We start from the raw sequence: 18,224 nt of genomic DNA, 5'->3' as shown, positions 1-18,224 counted from the left end.
CTGTGACGGCCCGGGTTTTTAGGGCAGTGTTAATTACCCTCTGCGCAGCCTTCCTGTTCCCAGTCGTGGCCCCTGTGTACCAAACACTCAGGCAGGAGGAGAGCATGCTCTCCACTGAGGAGTGGCAGAAGACCAGCAGCAGCTTCTGGTCCAGGTTATTTTTCCTCAGGACACGAACACCATTGCCCATCTTTACCAGGGCGATGGTGTCGTGGGTCCAGGTGACATCAGCAGAGATGTGGGTGCCCTGAAGGTGTTCTAGTTTGATGGTGAGGATGTCTGGTATTATGATGCTGAATGCTGAGCAATAGTCCACGAAGAGCATCCTCACGTAGTGCTTCCTGTTCTCCAGATGGCTCAGTGCTCTATGAAGGGTGATGGTGATGGCATAATCCGTGGACCGGTTTGCTCTGTAAGCAAACTGGTGGGGCTCGGGTGAGGGGGGAAGAGAGTCTCTGATTTGCTGAGACACTATCTGCTCCAAACGCTTCAGACTATAGACCTGAGGGCTACAAGTTTGTAGTCGTGGGCTGTCTATACCAGACTTTTGGGGATGAGAATGATGGTGGAGGCCGTCAGACAGGTGGGAACGGTGGCCTCAGTCAGTGAGAGGTTGAACAGCCTGGTGAGGATCCCTGACAGTTATGAATAACACTACAAATAAAACCAAACCAAAAAGAATACAGATGCTTATGCAGTGTGAAATTCTCATGCAGCAGAAATTCAACAGGATCTTAACAAAGCATCATAAGAACAGGAAGAAAATAAATACTAACTATCTAAAAGTTAGGTAATCATATCATTCAAAGTTAATTATGGGCATGTGAAATTAAAAAGGAAAGAAAAAAGAAAGAGAAGTGGAAATAAATCTGTCAGGGTGAAAAAAATAGTGGAAACAAAGGCAAGAGGAAAAGATTAAATGGTTTTAATCCTGTATCAACAGAGTGTGATGGTGTCGTCTTTCTGTTTTGTGTATCACTTTTGGGTATTTGATGAATATTCTGCCTCGTGTTGTCATATCTTCTGTCTGTTTCTCTTTGTGGTTTGGGTCTCAGTTACACTACTCTGCTTTATTTTGGTTGTTGGTATTGTCTGACTCTCGTGTCCCCTTTTCAAACTAACAAGGACAAAACTATTAACTGTCATTATTGATTTCTTAACATTAAAGTGCAGCAGCTGCTTTACTTCTCATGCATAATTAATTTGAGATTTTGTTACTTTTAAAAATCAATAAAATTATAATTATGTGTACTAATGATTAGTAATGGTATATTTATGTTGTGTAATAAATTGCTAAGACACACCAATTAAAGCTGCCTTTGACTGCTCTGTTATTCACAGGGCAGTGACTTTATGAATTACTTTACATGTATGCACTGTAGCATAGCTGATAAGAGGCAGTTACTATTACAGTTTGATATTTACACACAGATTATGGATTTGTTTACTTTCCCTCTGTGTCAAATATGCAGTTTAGTCAAAGTGAAATCAAAATCTGTGCGTTAATGCTGACTTCAGACCAACCTGTTCTGCTTCCTGTGGCTCATAAAGTAAAGCAGGTCATCTACTAATTACAAGATTGTTGGTTCAATCCCAGTCTGAACGCCCAATATACTTGGCCAAGACACGAACCCCAAGATACTCTTAGATGCATCCATCAGTGTGTGAATGTCAAGTAAAAAGCATAAAGTAATCTAAAAAAGAAAAAACTGCTTGATATTGTTAGTTCATTTTTAATATGAGCATCCATCACTAAATCAGCACAGAAAAGTGACGCAGGTCCCCTATAAGCTAATTTTTCAGCATAAAAGGTTAATGTTTTTTAAATGGGTGCATTTGGAAGGTTTTAGTTTCTACTGAGTTAATAATGCAACCTTAAGTGTTTTTAGTGTGTTAGTGTTTTGAACCCACAAATACACTTATCATAACCTAACCAAGCTTTTTTTAAAGGAAAAGAAAGGAAAGGAAAAGATTTTCTTTTAAGGAAACTAGATGAAGAGCATTTTAATATTCCCACATTTTTTACAGCACGGTCAGAAACTGATTTATAATTCCAGGTCAGTGTGGTTGGGATGGGGGACACAGTTTTCCATGGATGCAGGCATGTTTGAGAGGGCTGTAAAACATGTGATTTATAAAACCAAAAGCAGCGAGTTGTAAATTCATATTTACGGCAATTTAAGTCAGGGTTGTGTTGACATTTCTAAACTACCATAGATTTGGGACGAAAGGCAAATATAATGAAGTTCAAATTCAGAGTGAAATAGTTTTGCCAGAGGGCCAAATTTGGCTCACATGCCTTCCACTGTTCTAAAGTCCTGTCTTATTATTAATGATATTCTCAGGCCTGATTGTGTTGTCCACATCGATGTGTTTAAATCTAACCGTGTAATCAGATTAAATAATGATGTTATCATGATCTGCTTGTTTGCTTTACTGCAAAATGTCACACAGAAGTCGTTCTTAAATAAATAACAGAGAATCGTTGCCAGATAGACTCAGTGCTTTGGTATGACTTGAACAAATAACACAGAAATGTAATATCAGTCATGGCAGGGGCAACTACTGATTACTGCTGCACTTATGGCAAACATGCCAATTATTTTATTTTATTTCACCTCATATGCACATATGCAAGCATGAAAAATAATGAAGTATGAAAACACGCTAATGAATTCCAGCCAAAAGGAGAGCATGAAGTCATGAGTGTGTGCGTGAGCGGTGATAAGGTGGTCGTGTTTGTCTCATGTTTCAGCCTTTGAGAGTCTTACTGTCTGAAAGCTGCACAGAGTGACAGTGTGGGAAACTGAGGTTACGGCAGCATCCTGGCGGAGGTGACCTGTGAGACGGGCCCAGCCTCCGCGTCAGTTTATCTCCCCGCGGCGGCTCCATCACTTCTGCTTCTGCTTTCTTTTTGGTCCTCCCACAGCTGCCGTTGTTTTCCGCCGGTTGATCTACAGCATGCAAACAAAGGCTGACTATAAATCACAGCTGACTCTACAAGCATGAAATCAGTTCAGTGAGTTATACATCCTCCACAGATAAGGTGACTAAATAATTGAATACAACCGCCTAAACACAGACAAGAAACAAGAGCATCTTCTAGAAAAACATCTGAAGGGTTATCGTTTCATGAGTAATAAGGAGCTATTAAAGACAATAACCATTAATGAAAAATACAAAAATGTCTGATTAATGGAAGATTAACCACCTTAAAGTTATAGTGGGTAATTGAGGTTTTGACATTTTCCTTCTGACTAATTTTTAGTCATTTTATGTATGCGGCTACAAACTACCCACACCTGCATGGATCAAACACAGGGAAATGCGCATAAATATGCTCATTTATTCCACATATTGTCCCAGTTACTTATTGTCAGCAGATTAGATATCAGACCCTCCCATCTCCAGACACTTGCCTAACATTACGCCAGCTAATGTTAGGCTCGAGTGTCCTAAAAATCATACTTTCTCTAAAACAGTTTGATTACATTCCCACATTGGTTCGCTAAACATCAGAGTCCAACAATGTTACGTCCACTTTAAAGAAAGCTTCAAAAACGTCACCAAAGGCACCTCACAGAGCTAACAGCAGCTAACAGCAGCACTGAGTCAGCTGCTCTGACTCATTGACCAGTAACAGACTCTTTTCACAAAGTTTTAAGCCTCTTTCAGAGTAAATAAAAGTAAACACTTCTTACTTGGATTTGACAGCTGAGGTAAGCTGAGGTGGATTGACATCCTTCCACAGATCTACAATTTACATACTGTAACTTTAAACTAACCGTTTCCACATTTTGTCATATCATTATAGGAAGTCCTTCCTGGAGGGACAGTCAGCACTTTCCTGACAGTTACTTTAACTAGGCTTGCTAAAATGCCGGTGTTAAAACCAGGTGCACTGGTAACATTAGACCAATTATGACATTCCCTACCAGCATCACAGAAAGGCAATGTCAAGTCATAAAAATAAGAATAATAAGATTTGATTCAGACATTATAAGAGAGAGACGTGCTACTTAAAATACACAAAATTAAAACCTACAAGAGAGAGAGTCATTAATAACACAAACAGTGATAGAAGTAAAACTTGCAGGTTATTTAAACCTTATTTTTAGCAAAGTAAGGAAAATATAAAGCAAATTTAGCTGAACTGATTTTTAATTCTAACGATTTAAATAAAGTTAATTTAGATAATGCATAAAAATGACTGAGCAAATAAAAGTCTGGAGGCTTACCACAATGCGAACTGGCAAATCCTACTTCTAGAAGGACTTTTTGTCACATAAAATATTCCAAATATCTCGTCGTTTCTTCTGCACAAAGCTGACCGTGTCAGGTTTAGATGTGTGACTGCCAAACTGTGGACCCAGATGCAAGATTTGGATCACGGGAGTAAATATAAAGCAATCCAGTCCTTTAATGCTGATTATACCAAAAGTAAAGTACAAATCAGAGAAGCCACACATCAAGAGATGACAAGCACAGAGCTGAGTGGGACACCATCAAAAAGGGAGACTCAGACAATATATTGACAAGGAAAGAAGACTAGAGGAAAACAGGCAGGAGAGACAGAGGGAACAAATCAGGGATAACGAGACAAGGGAAGAACAATACACATGAGACAAAATAAAGCAGGAAACAACTTACGACAAGATGAAGACTCAGATATGTTAATTATAATATATTAATATTATAATAAATGTATTATAATAAATATATAAATGTCACATGGAAACACACCTACAGGAGGACTGGAGGAACAGAATGGGAGCTAACAAACATTTAACCATGTAAAGCAAATAACTAAAGGCACAAATGACAAAAAGCACTGAGGAATATAAGATAAAACAAAACATGGACAGAAGACCACGCACAAGCGGTGTGATATAAATGAGTTTACAAACCCCCCCAAAAATCACAAAACTTAAAAACTCTGGCATTTTGCTGGCATGATTTGGTCCGCTTGTCCTTTGAGGCTGCAGGGTCACTGCAAAGTTGTTCTGGGTGATTGCCTCTGTCCAGTGATCAAATATTTCTGATCTGCTGAGAGCCGTCTCTTCTGGGATTACAAAGTCGTAGGGAACAGAGGGACACGCTTGATTAGGATATATAGGAGCATGTCATTCTCATTTTAGAAGAAATCAGGTCACTCCCTAGTAAACTGCTGTACCCGGTCATATTAAGAAGATATAGGAAGGAAATTTAGTGGTCATTATCCCATTTATGATTACCACTATATTACTACTACGATGAATGTACCTTTGTATTAATACAGGCTGTTACTTAAGTGATAAAATGTGGATGTTTCCTGCCCATAAAAGGAGCCGCACCTCAGCTCGCTTCACCAAAATCAGCAGAAATGTATTCTCTGTGCATCATCCAGCAGGACTGATCAACAACAAGCCGCGTCTGTGCATGAAGGCTCATTATTCCCTCTAGTGACCCTCGGGGGCACGGCGGCGTCCGAGTTATAACACCCTATGTGAACTAAACACACAATGACATGCAGCTGCAGGGCGAGGGCAGCCATGTTGGGTCAGAGCGAGCTCACGTAGGGATCAGGTTTGCAGATGGTTTGTCAGCAGGCTTTGGATGAATTAGTTCTTGAGATCCGCTCGTTTAACGCACTGTTTGCTTTGGAGCTTTGCTATCGTCAACAATTTGCAGACGTGAGACGGGCTTTCTCAAAGGGTTTAGCTAAATTAAGGGCACATTTGTCATGTACGAAACAACAAGTCAGCTCCCAGATCCCCTGATGTCAGTGATTTCCTCGCTCATAATCATGCTAGTTTCAACTGCTGTTGAGAATACATAGAGGAAATTAGAAAGCTGTTGCAGCTCAGAGCAATGAGACAAAGGGCAGCATACATCGTAATGAAGACTCTGTGTTATTATATGTTTATTAGAATGTAATTGTTTCTTCTTTATGTGCTTAAGATCGTGTTTTGTGCATCAGATGCTGCTTTGGAAATTTAGAAATCAATCCTGATGTTAACGTTACTTGCTCAGTTATTTCTTCCAACATTTGATTTTTGTTACATCGCCGACAGCAACACTTTTTAAATTCTCCATCTTTTCTTGCTGGAGGTGGATTTTATGTTTTTATTGTGCACTGAAATGTGGGCCACCAGCATCCATCGACATCACCGTCAAATTTAATCTAATAATACAGTAAAAACTAAATCACATTTTCCCTTTTTAATATCAGCCAAAGCGCGACATTAAAAGTGTCACAGGATAAAAACCTTAATGTCAAATAAAAAGCAAAAAGTAATCTAAAAAAGAAAAAACTGCTTGATATTGTTAGTTCCCCAAATACACTTACCATAACCTAACCTTAGCATCTCCTCTCTCACCCATCAGTGGCCTAAAAACCTACTACAGTCAGTGTGTGTGCATGTGTGTCTTTGAGTGTGTGTGTGTATGGGTGGGGCTTGCTGAGCCTTGGCGCCTATGGGACATGGTTATGGAGGGAGGGGTTCACCCTCCCCAACACTCCCCCCACTGTTGGTGCTGGATGTTCTGCCGTGGTCGCTGGCCCGCTCCCTTGGTTGTCCCTAGCTTTGGGGTATTTCCATACTGTATACCACATATAATGTAGTAACTTTAATAACATGAATAGAAATGAAGAAATAACCAGATAAACCCTGAATCTCTTTAGCCGTCAAAGCTTCACTCAGAAATTGTTTTGAGTTTTGTAAACTTTGAGATTTTCCTCTATTTACTTTCCAGCAGTGGGACTCAGTGGTTTGTTGGCAAAATATTTAGTGTTTATTCTCCATGCTGACATTTTGCAGTATAATTTATTTAGTCATGCTAGCTACATAGCACCACGGGTGCTGCGTTCTTGATGTGTTGGTGACCAGAGGGTGTTATCAAAAAAGGAGTTGACCTTTCTGTCTCTAATAATGAAAATAAATCACAAAATGAACTTAATTTTTTATTCAGTTTGATTTAAATGCTAAAATAACTCATCAGGAAAAATGATTATTGAGGTCACAGAGAAATGGAGACGAGAGTCATTTTCTAGTAGATTTGTATACAATCCAATCTTTTATGTATCCAGAAGACTCACCATCTACTCATCATTAGAAAGCGTGTAGATTTATAGTACTTCCACTTTACTTTCCAGTCCTGAAAACTATGGCCATCTTTAAAAAACCGTACACACTCAGGCCAGCCTCGGATTTCCCCACACAACAGTCTCTAAGGTTTACAGAGAATGTTCCGAAAAGGAGAAAATGTGGTGACAGATATGTAAGAGAAAATACCTTGGTGATGTCAGATCTCAAAAAATAAATGGCCAGACTGCTTTGAGATGATGGGAAGGCAACAGTAACTCAAATAACGACTCATTAAAGCCAAGGTATGCAGAAGAGCATCAGCAGCAGAAGACCACATGGGTTGCCACTCACTATGAAAGCATGGATCCATCCTGTCTTGTATCAATGATTAAGGCTGCTGGTCTTGGTGTAATGATGCAGGGGAAATTTTCTTGAAACACTCTGGGGCCCTTAGTACCAACTGAGTATCATTTATATGCCACAGCCTGTGAGTATTGTTGCTGACCATGTCCACCCCATCTCCTGATGGCTGCTTCCTGCAGGATAACACACCATGTCACAAAGCTGGTTTCTTGAACATGGCAGTGAATTCGCACCAAAGCACCTCTGGGATGTAGTCCAACAAAAGATTCATTTAATAGATATAGAGCTCACAAATCAATGTCAACATGGACCAAAACTCAAAGCAGCTCTGACAACAAGAGTGACCAATCCAGTACCAACAAGGTGTACCTAATAAAGTGGCTGGTTATCTATAAATATGGTATAGCAGTGTACAGCCTTGCCTCTCGCTGTGTGGATGTGCTCCTGTCCTGACAAATATTTATTTTTGATTCATATTCCATTTGCTGACATGAAGGAGGTGTGACCAGATTCACAGCAACAGGCATCTACGGGGTGATGGAGACACTTCCGTTGGAGACCTGTCACATTTGTCATCAGTATTTAGTGTTTATGACGTAGCTGCTGCTTGGAAATGTTTCACATTCTCACATCCAGTTTGCTGTACGTGTCGTCACTCATGTTGCTGGTATATACTTTGGAATGTGGATCAGTCAGACAGCTTTGACGGCTTATTTAGTTTGTCACATTTCCAGTGTGAACACACTTCACACCGAAATCCCGACGAGAAGCTCCAACATGAGAAATGATCACTTTTTGTTCCCACTCGGATTCACTGTGATTTTCCATCTTTTTTCCCCGCACCCTCTCAATTTATTTTGATCCATTTCCTGCCTCCTTCATACATCAGTTCCCTCCCTCACCCTCCCCTTTACTTTCACTCCCCTCTTCCTCATTTCTCCCCTCTCTCACTCTGTTCACTCATAGCAGTAATGTACCGGCTGCCTGGACTCTTCTCCTCCTCCTCCTCCTCGTCTCCTAACCGGATTGTCCAGCAGGGACTCTGTAGGAGCCTCTGGGGGGAGTGACAGTGCAGAGGACCGGCTGTACCCCAGGTGGAGAATCCACATTGAAAACTGGATGTGAAGGTAAGTCTGCTGACGATGAGACTAAGCCTAAGAAAACCCCTACAGTTCACTGTTTGTGCAGAGTATGTTGTAACAGGATAAAGGTTTCTGTTTGTCCTGCAATTAGACTTGTTCCAACTTCAGATGCTGGATCAAAGTGCAGTTATTATGAAGTCATTTGACTTGGCTTTGACCTGAAGTGTTTTTCTTGTTATTTCACCCCTTAATCTGCTATGAAGCAGGCATTTTTCATCATACGTGCCTGTTATTTCTGCTGCCAGAATGCTCTTCTGGATTCCATCTTCTTAACAGCCACAGCGGTGACCATAGCTCAGGATCTTGCAGCAGCTGTGCTCCTGATCAGAACAGCTGGGAGATTTCTCTCCACTGCTTCCTGTAAGGTTCTGATTTTCACAGAAAATCCTTTTCCTGATTTTAAACACCAAACATCTTCAGACCTGCTGCCTCGTGAAACCCTGATATGTTTGCAGTGCAGTTATGCTGCCAGCACCCTTTATCTCCATGCGCTGCTCTTTCAGGTGCGGTGTCTCTTGATGAATAATTAAGAGGAGTACAGATAGAGTTCATTTCAGCTTCCTGGGCACTGAACCCCCCCGCAGAGCTCCGATAGCTCCAGCTGCATTTGGATCCTGGGAAAACTGCCTCCCTTCAAAAAGAGAGCCTTAATCAGAAACATGCCTCTGACGTGCACTGACTCTACTGTCCCATCTGTGCTGCTGACATACTGAAAAGACTGTAAATTTTAGGATTTAATAAAACACCTCTAAAACTCTGAGCTGCATTCCCACCTCCAGAATCAATAGCACCCGCGGGACACGAGGTGTAGATGTGAATGTCTGCACGGGAAATTTCTAAGGGAGTGGAGACACAGAACTCTCCAAGCTTCAGGATTTAAGAGGTCCTTGGCTGGCGTATAACACGTCTGCTGGGTTATTGACTGCCCGGAGTAATTACGGTCCCCTGTGCCATGTTTTTCTGGCAACCTCTCGACCTTCATGACGATCATCTTTCCCGCTGCTGCTGCTGCAGGCAGCTCACGAGGAAACAGATCAGGTGTCTTAGTAGATAAGACCGAGTGAGTCTCGTGGGTCCACAGTGGATATTTCACCTTTTTTCATATGCAGCTTATTCAGCTTAATCTGTGATATTACACTGTAGTTTCCATTTGATTTAGGAACAGTACTTCTGCAATAGCAAACATTAATGTTTTGTCAGAATGCAGCTCTGATGTGGAAAATGTGATGAAGTGTAAAATTGTACCTGCTGCGCGGTCTTCTGTGCATGTCTTTGATGGTGAACAGTTCCAGCCGCTATCAGTAAGTAAATAGATAAAATGTCAGGGCTTTTATAGAAATAATTACACAATGTCAATACAATGGTGTGCATTACAAAACAAAGTTGATTTAGCGATAACTTGAGTCATTTTTTAAACATAAAATGAACCAAAACAAATGAGAGAAAATAGATTTTTCTTCCAGTAAAACACTACATTTTTGAACTACGATACAGTGGCCCTGAGGTAACAAAGCCAAACCCAACATTAAAACACAAAACAATAAGATCAAAAAGACAAATAAAAATAAAAACTGTCATTTTGTTGCTATTTTTCTTGTTTTTATAGCCACCATATTATTCAGTATGCGCCGCTGCGGCAAACATGCACGACGGTGTATCGTCCTGTCTGAGGTCAAACACTGAATGCGTCTCTGCATACACCTTACACCTCCTATGGGAGCTGAGCATCTATTAATACTAAATAAGACATCCTATCTGAGCACGTGGGAAGCTGTTCCATAACAAAGAATGGCATAAGAGAATATTTCCAATTATAAACAAAAAAGGGTTGTAATGATTCTATTTTGTTACTTCAGAATCTGAGAAAAGTCAGAGGATGCAGCTTTTAATTTATAGCCTGGACTTAAATCTACTTAAATGTAATTCTGAAACCCAAATACTCTGGAGCCTTTGGTCATATAAGTACAACATATAAATCCTCATATTTGTTTTCTTTACTCTTTTGCTATAAATTTACAGAAGCTTCAGAGTTAAGGATTTTAATATATTTGTAAAATACCTGTTTTATATCCCTTTACGTGTAAATAAATGTAGTTTAACACTAAGTTTTAACTTAAGACTCTCATAGATCTTTTTAGCAGGTGACTGAAAGACCTTCAGGTGATGTTATAATATCATGTTGTAGGTTGTGGATGAAATGTGCGTATCTCTGTGAGTAATTCGCTGGAGAGAAGGCCCAAATGCACTGAAGTAGGTTAAACAAACAAAAGAACATGCCTCTAACGGCTGATATAAAAAACAATAAAGATGCACAAAGTCCGGTGGGCTAGTGAAGCAAAACAGGGGGAAAAGGGGAAGGAGTAGCAGGACAAACAACAGAAGGACAAACTGACGAGTGACAAGAGCAAGCATGATCGTATTTACACACACAGGACTGACTGGACACTCGTGAAAACAATAAAGCAAATGTGAAACTAATGAGGGTGTCATAAAGAAGTGATGAAAGGGAAGCACAAATGTTATTACCCAAATAATACAGGAAGTCACTGAAAAGATGAGGAAGACGTAAAACAAAAGCACACATGGCACTGGAAGGAAACCAGAAACTTCTATAAAATGAAATAAAATAAAATAAAATAAAATAAAAACCCAATGGATCGCACAGGGACCAGGACAATCTCCAGTTACTGATTTCCACCATGAGACAATCACTAAACAGCATCCTGCCTGATCCCAATCTCATTCACAAAGTACAGATTATATCACGGACGGCTCTCTGACATCTAAAGCTAAGAATATCTTGTCAGACTGCCCTTCAATTACGAAGGGTTGTGACAGCAGCCAGAGCCCGTCATAGACTGTTCACTTCATATTGATCCAATTTTAAAAAATGACTGCAGTTCACCTAGGGGGCGCTGATGAGACTGAAAGAATGCTGTCCTAATAAAAGATTCCACATTTAGTATTATATTTACATATATCAGTACTGAACTAAAAAGACACGAATATCATTTTTGATTATTTTCCAGGAACTTTGCCTTTAAACACAAGTATTAGCTAATGCTTGCTGTTTGGCTGTTTAATGAAAACATCTCATACGTTTGTCAAATGCTGTGTGTGGTGATTAAAGGTGATGTACCAACCAGCTGTTACTTACTTGATAAAAGAAAAGAAAATGTCAGATGCCAAAAAATGGCTCTTGGTGCTTAAACTATATAAACTGTTTCTGTCCCTGTTGTCTAAAATTTCACCCCAACTTCTAGTGACCAAAGAGTTGGTGAAAGAAGGGACGCTCCAACTAAAAAAATATCAAGCCATCTGGAAACAAACTACATAACTTATCCTAAAACAGAATTATTATAAAGCTAGCATCTGGAGTTAAATAGAGATTACTTTGTTCCCAAATCTCGTTTGGTTTAATTTTCACACTCTAATACTTCCATCGAGTTAAGATTACGGTTTGGGTGTGACAGCATCCACCGCAGCTAAAGGTAACATCAGTCAGTCCATAGTAGTTTGTGGAGTGGGGTCTGGTATACTTCTAATGTCTAAACTAAGACACTAATTCAGAAAATACTTTTCACATCATATCAGTGAAGTTTGGAGGATTTGTGGTGAGTTTCCCGCGGGACCAATTTAAGACTCTATTGAGAAGAAAGGCATCAGGCAGCCTCCTTCATGTTGACCTCTCTCCTTTGTACACCGTGATTTACATCATTGATCTTCATGATTGCATTTCTCTCCTGCTGGTTTATCAGGCTGTGGTGAATTAAAGCTGTTGTGCACTGAGCTATTCGATGCTCCTCGAGTTTACGATCATATTCCTGCTACGGGCCATAAAATGTGCCAGTCATATAGTTCATATGCAGGGCTTTGGTGCATAAATAGCATTTGCAAGGGCAGTAATTTAAAAATGACTACACGTTAGTGATAGTGATTGTCCCGCTTACATCATGAAAACATTGACAAATGGGGTGATTGTGGCTCTGTGATAATGTTTATGTTGGTTGAGCAACTACAAATGGTTTGTCACTGAAAGCTCGAGCGATAACGCAGTCCAAATATTGCCTCATGGATGAGGGAAGTAAATATGGAAAGCAGGCAGATGGAGAAAAACAGGATGGCTGGCGCCCAGGTGAAAAGGTTAAATTGGGGACGGGAAGATAATGACCTGTAGGGGTGGGAGAGTGGAAGGGTCATTGCTGTCAGCCCATCTGCTGTTGTTGTGAACCTGCAGTTTAATTGACTGAGTCCAAACTAAGTGGCTTTGGCATATTTTTGTTTCCACGGTTTATTTCTGAAACAGTTTGGCTGAGCAAACATTGTTTATCAGACGTCACCGAGCAACTCAGAGCGGTGCATCGTCCGCAAACGAAGATCTGTCATCATCTTGTTCCTCCGAACCAAATCCATGTAAACCAGATTATATCAAAGGTTAGGGTTAGAAAAATAACATGAATACAGTTTCTTAGTTTCTAGAATCAGGGATCCATACTGAAGAGTTTCAAGGTCGTCCATATTGCAAACATCAATGTCTGCGTTACGTTTAATCTCATTCGCTTGGGCTCTGCAGCTTTCAGTAGTGTTATCAAGTAAAAAACAATCATCTGAATCTGAGGTTCGTCAACTCTGTTACAAAAAAAGGTTTTTTGTCTCAGACACTCAATTTGTTAAAAAAAATAACTTGAAAACATGAAATTCAGACTTATTGTAAGAATTCAGAAACATACTCTACACCAACACACTCTTAACTACAGCTTCAGGCAGCTCCACATATTTCATATGACAGATTTTTACACCGGACGCCCTTCCTGACACAACCCCCGAGGAATTTGTATCTCCTCCCAGGATCAAACTGGGGATCTTTCACTTGTTGGGTGATTGTGCACATCACTGCACTGTGGAGCCACTGCTCAGTATCACAGATGGCAGGTTTAAAACACAGAAAAGGACTAAAGCCAACAACGTATGTTGGTTTTAGTCTGTGTCTAAAACTGTGTGACAGCAAACTGCCTTTGGCTCTCACAGAAAGTTGGTAAATCTTTAAGAAAAACAATTCCACACATTTTCCAATTACAGAACAGTAACTTGATAAAACATCTGGCAGTAAATGGAGTGTGTGTTGAGGACTAATTTTGAGCAGTGGATGAATCAAGATTTGCTCTAGTGAGTATTGAAAATAAACTAAGTTAACTTAGTTAATTCAGATTAATGGATACGTAGGAACAGGTCACCCAGTGGAGCCTTGGGGACACATTTAGACAGAGATGTGTCTTTAAATCTGAATTTGGTTGTAAATAAAAAGACACTCTTCCTCTTTAAAATAGTCTAGCTTGTGTAAGTCAGTCATGACCATTTTAGTCAATCAAATGTTCTAGAAAAAAACAGCAGAAATAAAATGAATTTTCATTTTAGAAGCAACAGCTAGGTGATCTTCAATAACATGAGGGGTGGGTGGGTTACATTTTAATAACCAGTTTAGCCTGGTTCTAGCACAAAGAGCTCCAGGAGGGAATTTTTAAGAGAAATTGGTTTACACATGTTCACAGTGGTCTCCAAGGGTCTGCATACGTCTTCCAAAATCTGTGACTGAATGCACTTCAAAACTGAGCTTTTCGATGGGGGTGAAATAAGGTCTGCTTATGAAGTGCATCAACCCCAGATGTGCTGAAAAAGTGGACTGAACTTGTTTTTTGTGGCGTAGTGACCTGATGTTTGTAAAGCTCTCCTTGCTAATCAGTTGCAAACATAACTCTCTCTTTTTAACTTCACCAGGGGACCCGCCAAGGTCATGATCAACTGGCCCAATGTGACGGCGTCCGGCAACCAGGAGCTGGGCCTGAAACCCGAGGAGCTGCAGAAGTCCAAATGTGTCCTGGGTTTCATTCCCGTCATCTACTACAGCATTCTGCTCTGCATCGGAGTACCAGGTACACTTTTGAATCGAGCCAGCACGTAAACTGATCACAAAACAGGGAATCGCACATGACTCAAGAGATCAATATAAATGTGAGTTAGAGGTACATTAATGCTTCTCTAATGGGGACTGGATAGTGGATAATACACTCAGGGATGTCTGTTTTCACAGTTTATGTTAATTTCATCAGCTGATAATGAGGTTGTGTGGGAATTTACCCAGTTATTATCCCTCACTCCAGCCAACCATGTTAGGACCAAGTCTTACATGTCTTATCAGACAGCACTCACGCCAACTACGTCTTCATTATCATGTTTCACTTTTACAACTCAGTGATGACGTGGAATTGATCCAGCAGGGATTCGGATCTGATGGTGTTGGGGACGAGCAGCCACATCCCCACAGCATACAGATGTCCGCTTTGTTGTTTCACATAACTGTTCCCAAAGGGAAAAACTCTCAGGGCCGAAGAGCCCACGTCTGCAATCCTGGAGGGTCGAAAACTATGATCCAAATAGCTACAGTGGAAATATCTTACTGCTGACAAGATGTCTGAGATGAAATAGTACAGAGGAGATTGTGTGTCCGACGGTGTGCAGAGAGACCAATAAAATCAGTGTCGTGTAACACGTTTTTTTAAACTTACCTTAAAAAGCAGAAGCAGAAACTCAAAACAAGGATTTAAATTGAAAGATTTTATGCTTTTTTTTATTAACTGTGACGTTTAAATATTAATGTGATCCGTCTGAATAATTTAGTCTCTCAAGGAAACTGCAATGCCAAATTGATTTAATTAACTTTTGGGCTGATTTAATGTTTACTATGTGATTTTATACTAATGAAAACAAACTCACAGTCAAATGCTACATAGATTAAATACTGCGCTTTTGTCACTGACCTTTCATTGACATCACCAACTGTTCTTTAGGCCTGTGTGAGGCCTTAACTTGGTTGTATTTATCCTTCCCAAAGGACACTGCCATGCCAAAATTTATTTTTCTTTGCTTTCATTACGAATATCCATAAAATACTAAACAAAGATGCTGTCATGAATTACAAGATGAGAGCCCAAATGCAGACTGTTAGCGAAATGAAGTAACAAAAGGCAACATTTCAGCAGGTAAAAGTCTAACCAAAAATAAAGGCAAACAGCTGATATAAAAAAATAAATCTCCACTTGCAGTGTTGGCTTGTCCTTCAGGTTTGGGTCCTCCACCAGAGGCCTGGGAGCTTGAGGACCCTGGACTCTATCTTAGTGAATAAAACTGAACATTTTAAGACACAGAAGACAACTAATAGCAGTACATCAAGTAAAACATGAAGAAAGTAATAATTAAGCAGTCAAATGCGTGCACAAAAGTAAACTTAGCATGATGAAAGCACAGAAGGAAAACACACGAGGGAAAACTGAGGGAATTAATTAATATAAACAGTAACTGGAACTAAGAACTAAAGACTCAGAAGATGAGGAAATACACAAGGAGCCCCTGCCACAAATGTAAACAACACGCAAACTAAGAATCAAAAAGAAAATATTTAATAATAAACAGAATTAGAAGGTCCAAAAACTAAAAGCCCCTGGGTTTAAGTCTCAGACTTAAACTCGGGACAATGGGCCAAATAATGATTGAATTTCCCCTCAAATTCCCTGAAAGCTGTGCAGACATGCAGCACAGTGCAGCGCTTGTTCTCTCTGCCTTTTAAGAAAAAGATGTAATGAACTGTTCTTATTTCACAGGTTTCTTTATGCAGCTAAACCAAAATCCTCGTAGGATCTAGTCTTGCCAGAACACCTTGTTGGGTTTATTATTTGGGCCATTATCCTTAGGTTGCTTTATTTCAGTATTCACTGGGACATAAAACTGATAACCAGTATCACCAGTCAAATCTAATAAAAACCTCTTGAAAGGTTTATTAATCTACACCAAACTACAGGTTTAAAGAGCTTTTGTTTTCATGACTTTTATCCTTTTAATCTCATTTCTGCTTCTTTGTTTGTCCCAGTAAACATCCTCACAGCAGTGGCCTTGTGCAGACTGGCGTCCCGCACTAAGAAGGCTCTGTACTACTACCTCTTGGCAGTGACAGCCTCAGATATTCTCTCCCAGCTCTTCATCATCTTCGTCGGCTTCCTGCTGGAGACGGCAGTTTTTCACCGGGATGTCCCCGCACTCCTGCTGCACTCTGTCAGCGTCGCCGAGTTTGCAGCCAACCACGCTTCCATATGGTCCACCGTACCGCTCACTGTGGACCGCTACGTGGCGCTGTGCCACCCCCTCCTCCACCGGCAGATCAGCTACCCGGCACGAGCCAGGAAGATCATCGCGGTGGTCCTGGCAGTATCGATCGCATCGGGCGTGCCTTTCTTCTGGTGGTCAGACATGTGGAGGGACAGCCATTCGCCCACAGCGCTGGACGGCGTCCTCATATGGACACATGTGACTATCATCTACTTCCTGCCGTGCAGCATCTTCTTAGTGCTGAACTCTCTGATAATCCACACACTGAGGGTGAGGCAGAGAGAGCAGCGCTGTCAGGAGGAGCAGGGGACCAAGTCGGTGCCACTGCAAAGACTCGGGAAAACCACGGCCATGCTGCTGGCCATCACCTCAGTGTTCTCGGTCCTGTGGGCGCCCAGAACCATCGTGGTCATCTACCACCTGTATGTGTCCACTGTTCATCGAGACTGGCGCATCCACCTGGCCTATGACCTCTCCAACATGCTGGCCATGCTCAACACCGCAGTCAACTTCTTCCTCTACTGCTTTGTCAGTAAGCCTTTCCGCAGCGCCGTGCGGGATGTCGTACTGCTCAGGGGGTCGCCGCTCTACTCTCGCCGCACTCTGCCCCAGCAGCAGGTCCCCACCAACGCCTCCATTTCCTCTCTGTACAGTGGGAACAGCAAGCGCTTTCAGCGGGACTTCACCCCCTTGTCACCTCATGGGGCCAGAAAGCCCTCATGACCCCGTGACTTGTCCCCTTAATCCAAAACACCCATCATCCCACGGTCCCGGCGCACTCCTCACCCCAGGGACGCGTACTGTGTTCCAGCTACGACAGTGGGCAGTGACCAGTCGGCCCTGGGGCGCTCTCAGAGGGCCTGATAGCGGCTTAGCATGATTTTTGTCTTACAGTGTTTGACCTCGTGTTGTTTGTCCATGTAAATCAGATAACGTGACAGCCTATTTATTTTTATTGAGAAGAATCTGAGGAAATAAAAGTAGATTTTTTTCCATACATGGTAGCAATGTGACTGATTTGTTTATATTTTTATTAAAAAAAAAACAGAAGGACAAAATCACTTTTTGAGCAATTATGTAAGCCCAGATGTAGATTCATGTTAATATTAAAGAATTTTTGCATATTAAGTGCAATCAGTGATCGCTGCTGTTCCTTCGGTCATGCAAAGTGGTGTGACATTCACTCTGGATGCAGCAAAGATGTCAGAATAAGAGTGATAATGTGGAATAAACTGTTTTTGCTGTAGTTGTATAAAGATACTGTGTGAATCAATAGGCAGTGTGACAGTACTCTGTCTCTGCACTGTTCTCCGAAGCATTAAAAACCATCCAACTTGATAAAGCCTCAAATGAAAGCTCAATTTTTTAAGCCACATGAGTGAAGGGCCTCCTTTATAGACGACTATCACTGATAGTCTGCACTAACACAAACACTACACTCACAAGAAAGTGCGGACTCTTTTGCACGCACACCCACTGCATTTCCACCAAACAA

At 41.0% G+C, this 18,224-nt stretch overlaps 1 protein-coding gene across 1 annotated transcript; it reads left to right on the top strand.

Moving 5' to 3' along the window:
• The first annotated feature begins 8,386 nt into the window (after positions 1-8,386).
• Positions 8,387-18,067, top strand: gpr142 (G protein-coupled receptor 142). Its single transcript, XM_005453670.3, has 3 exons — positions 8,387-8,557; positions 14,348-14,502; positions 16,494-18,067. Exons 2-3 carry the CDS (start codon positions 14,364-14,366, stop codon positions 17,450-17,452), a joined length of 1,098 nt encoding a protein of 365 aa, XP_005453727.1. The 5' UTR covers positions 8,387-8,557; positions 14,348-14,363; the 3' UTR covers positions 17,453-18,067.
• The last annotated feature ends 157 nt before the right edge of the window (positions 18,068-18,224 follow it).

The sequence above is a fragment of the Oreochromis niloticus genome, linkage group LG8 (assembly GCF_001858045.2).
Source record: "Oreochromis niloticus isolate F11D_XX linkage group LG8, O_niloticus_UMD_NMBU, whole genome shotgun sequence".
In the NCBI taxonomy this organism is placed as follows: Eukaryota; Metazoa; Chordata; class Actinopteri; order Cichliformes; family Cichlidae; genus Oreochromis; species Oreochromis niloticus.
Note: the sequence above shows the minus strand (reverse complement) of the source record. Positions and strands in the feature narration are given on the sequence as shown.

Coding starts and splice junctions, on each gene's coding strand:
- gpr142 (XM_005453670.3), top strand. CDS start 14,364: ATGATCAACTGGCCCAATGTGACGGCGTCCGGCAACCAGGAGCTGGGC. Junction 14,503..16,493: donor GCTCTGCATCGGAGTACCAG/GTACACTTTTGA, acceptor TGTTTGTCCCAG/TAAACATCCTCACAGCAGTG.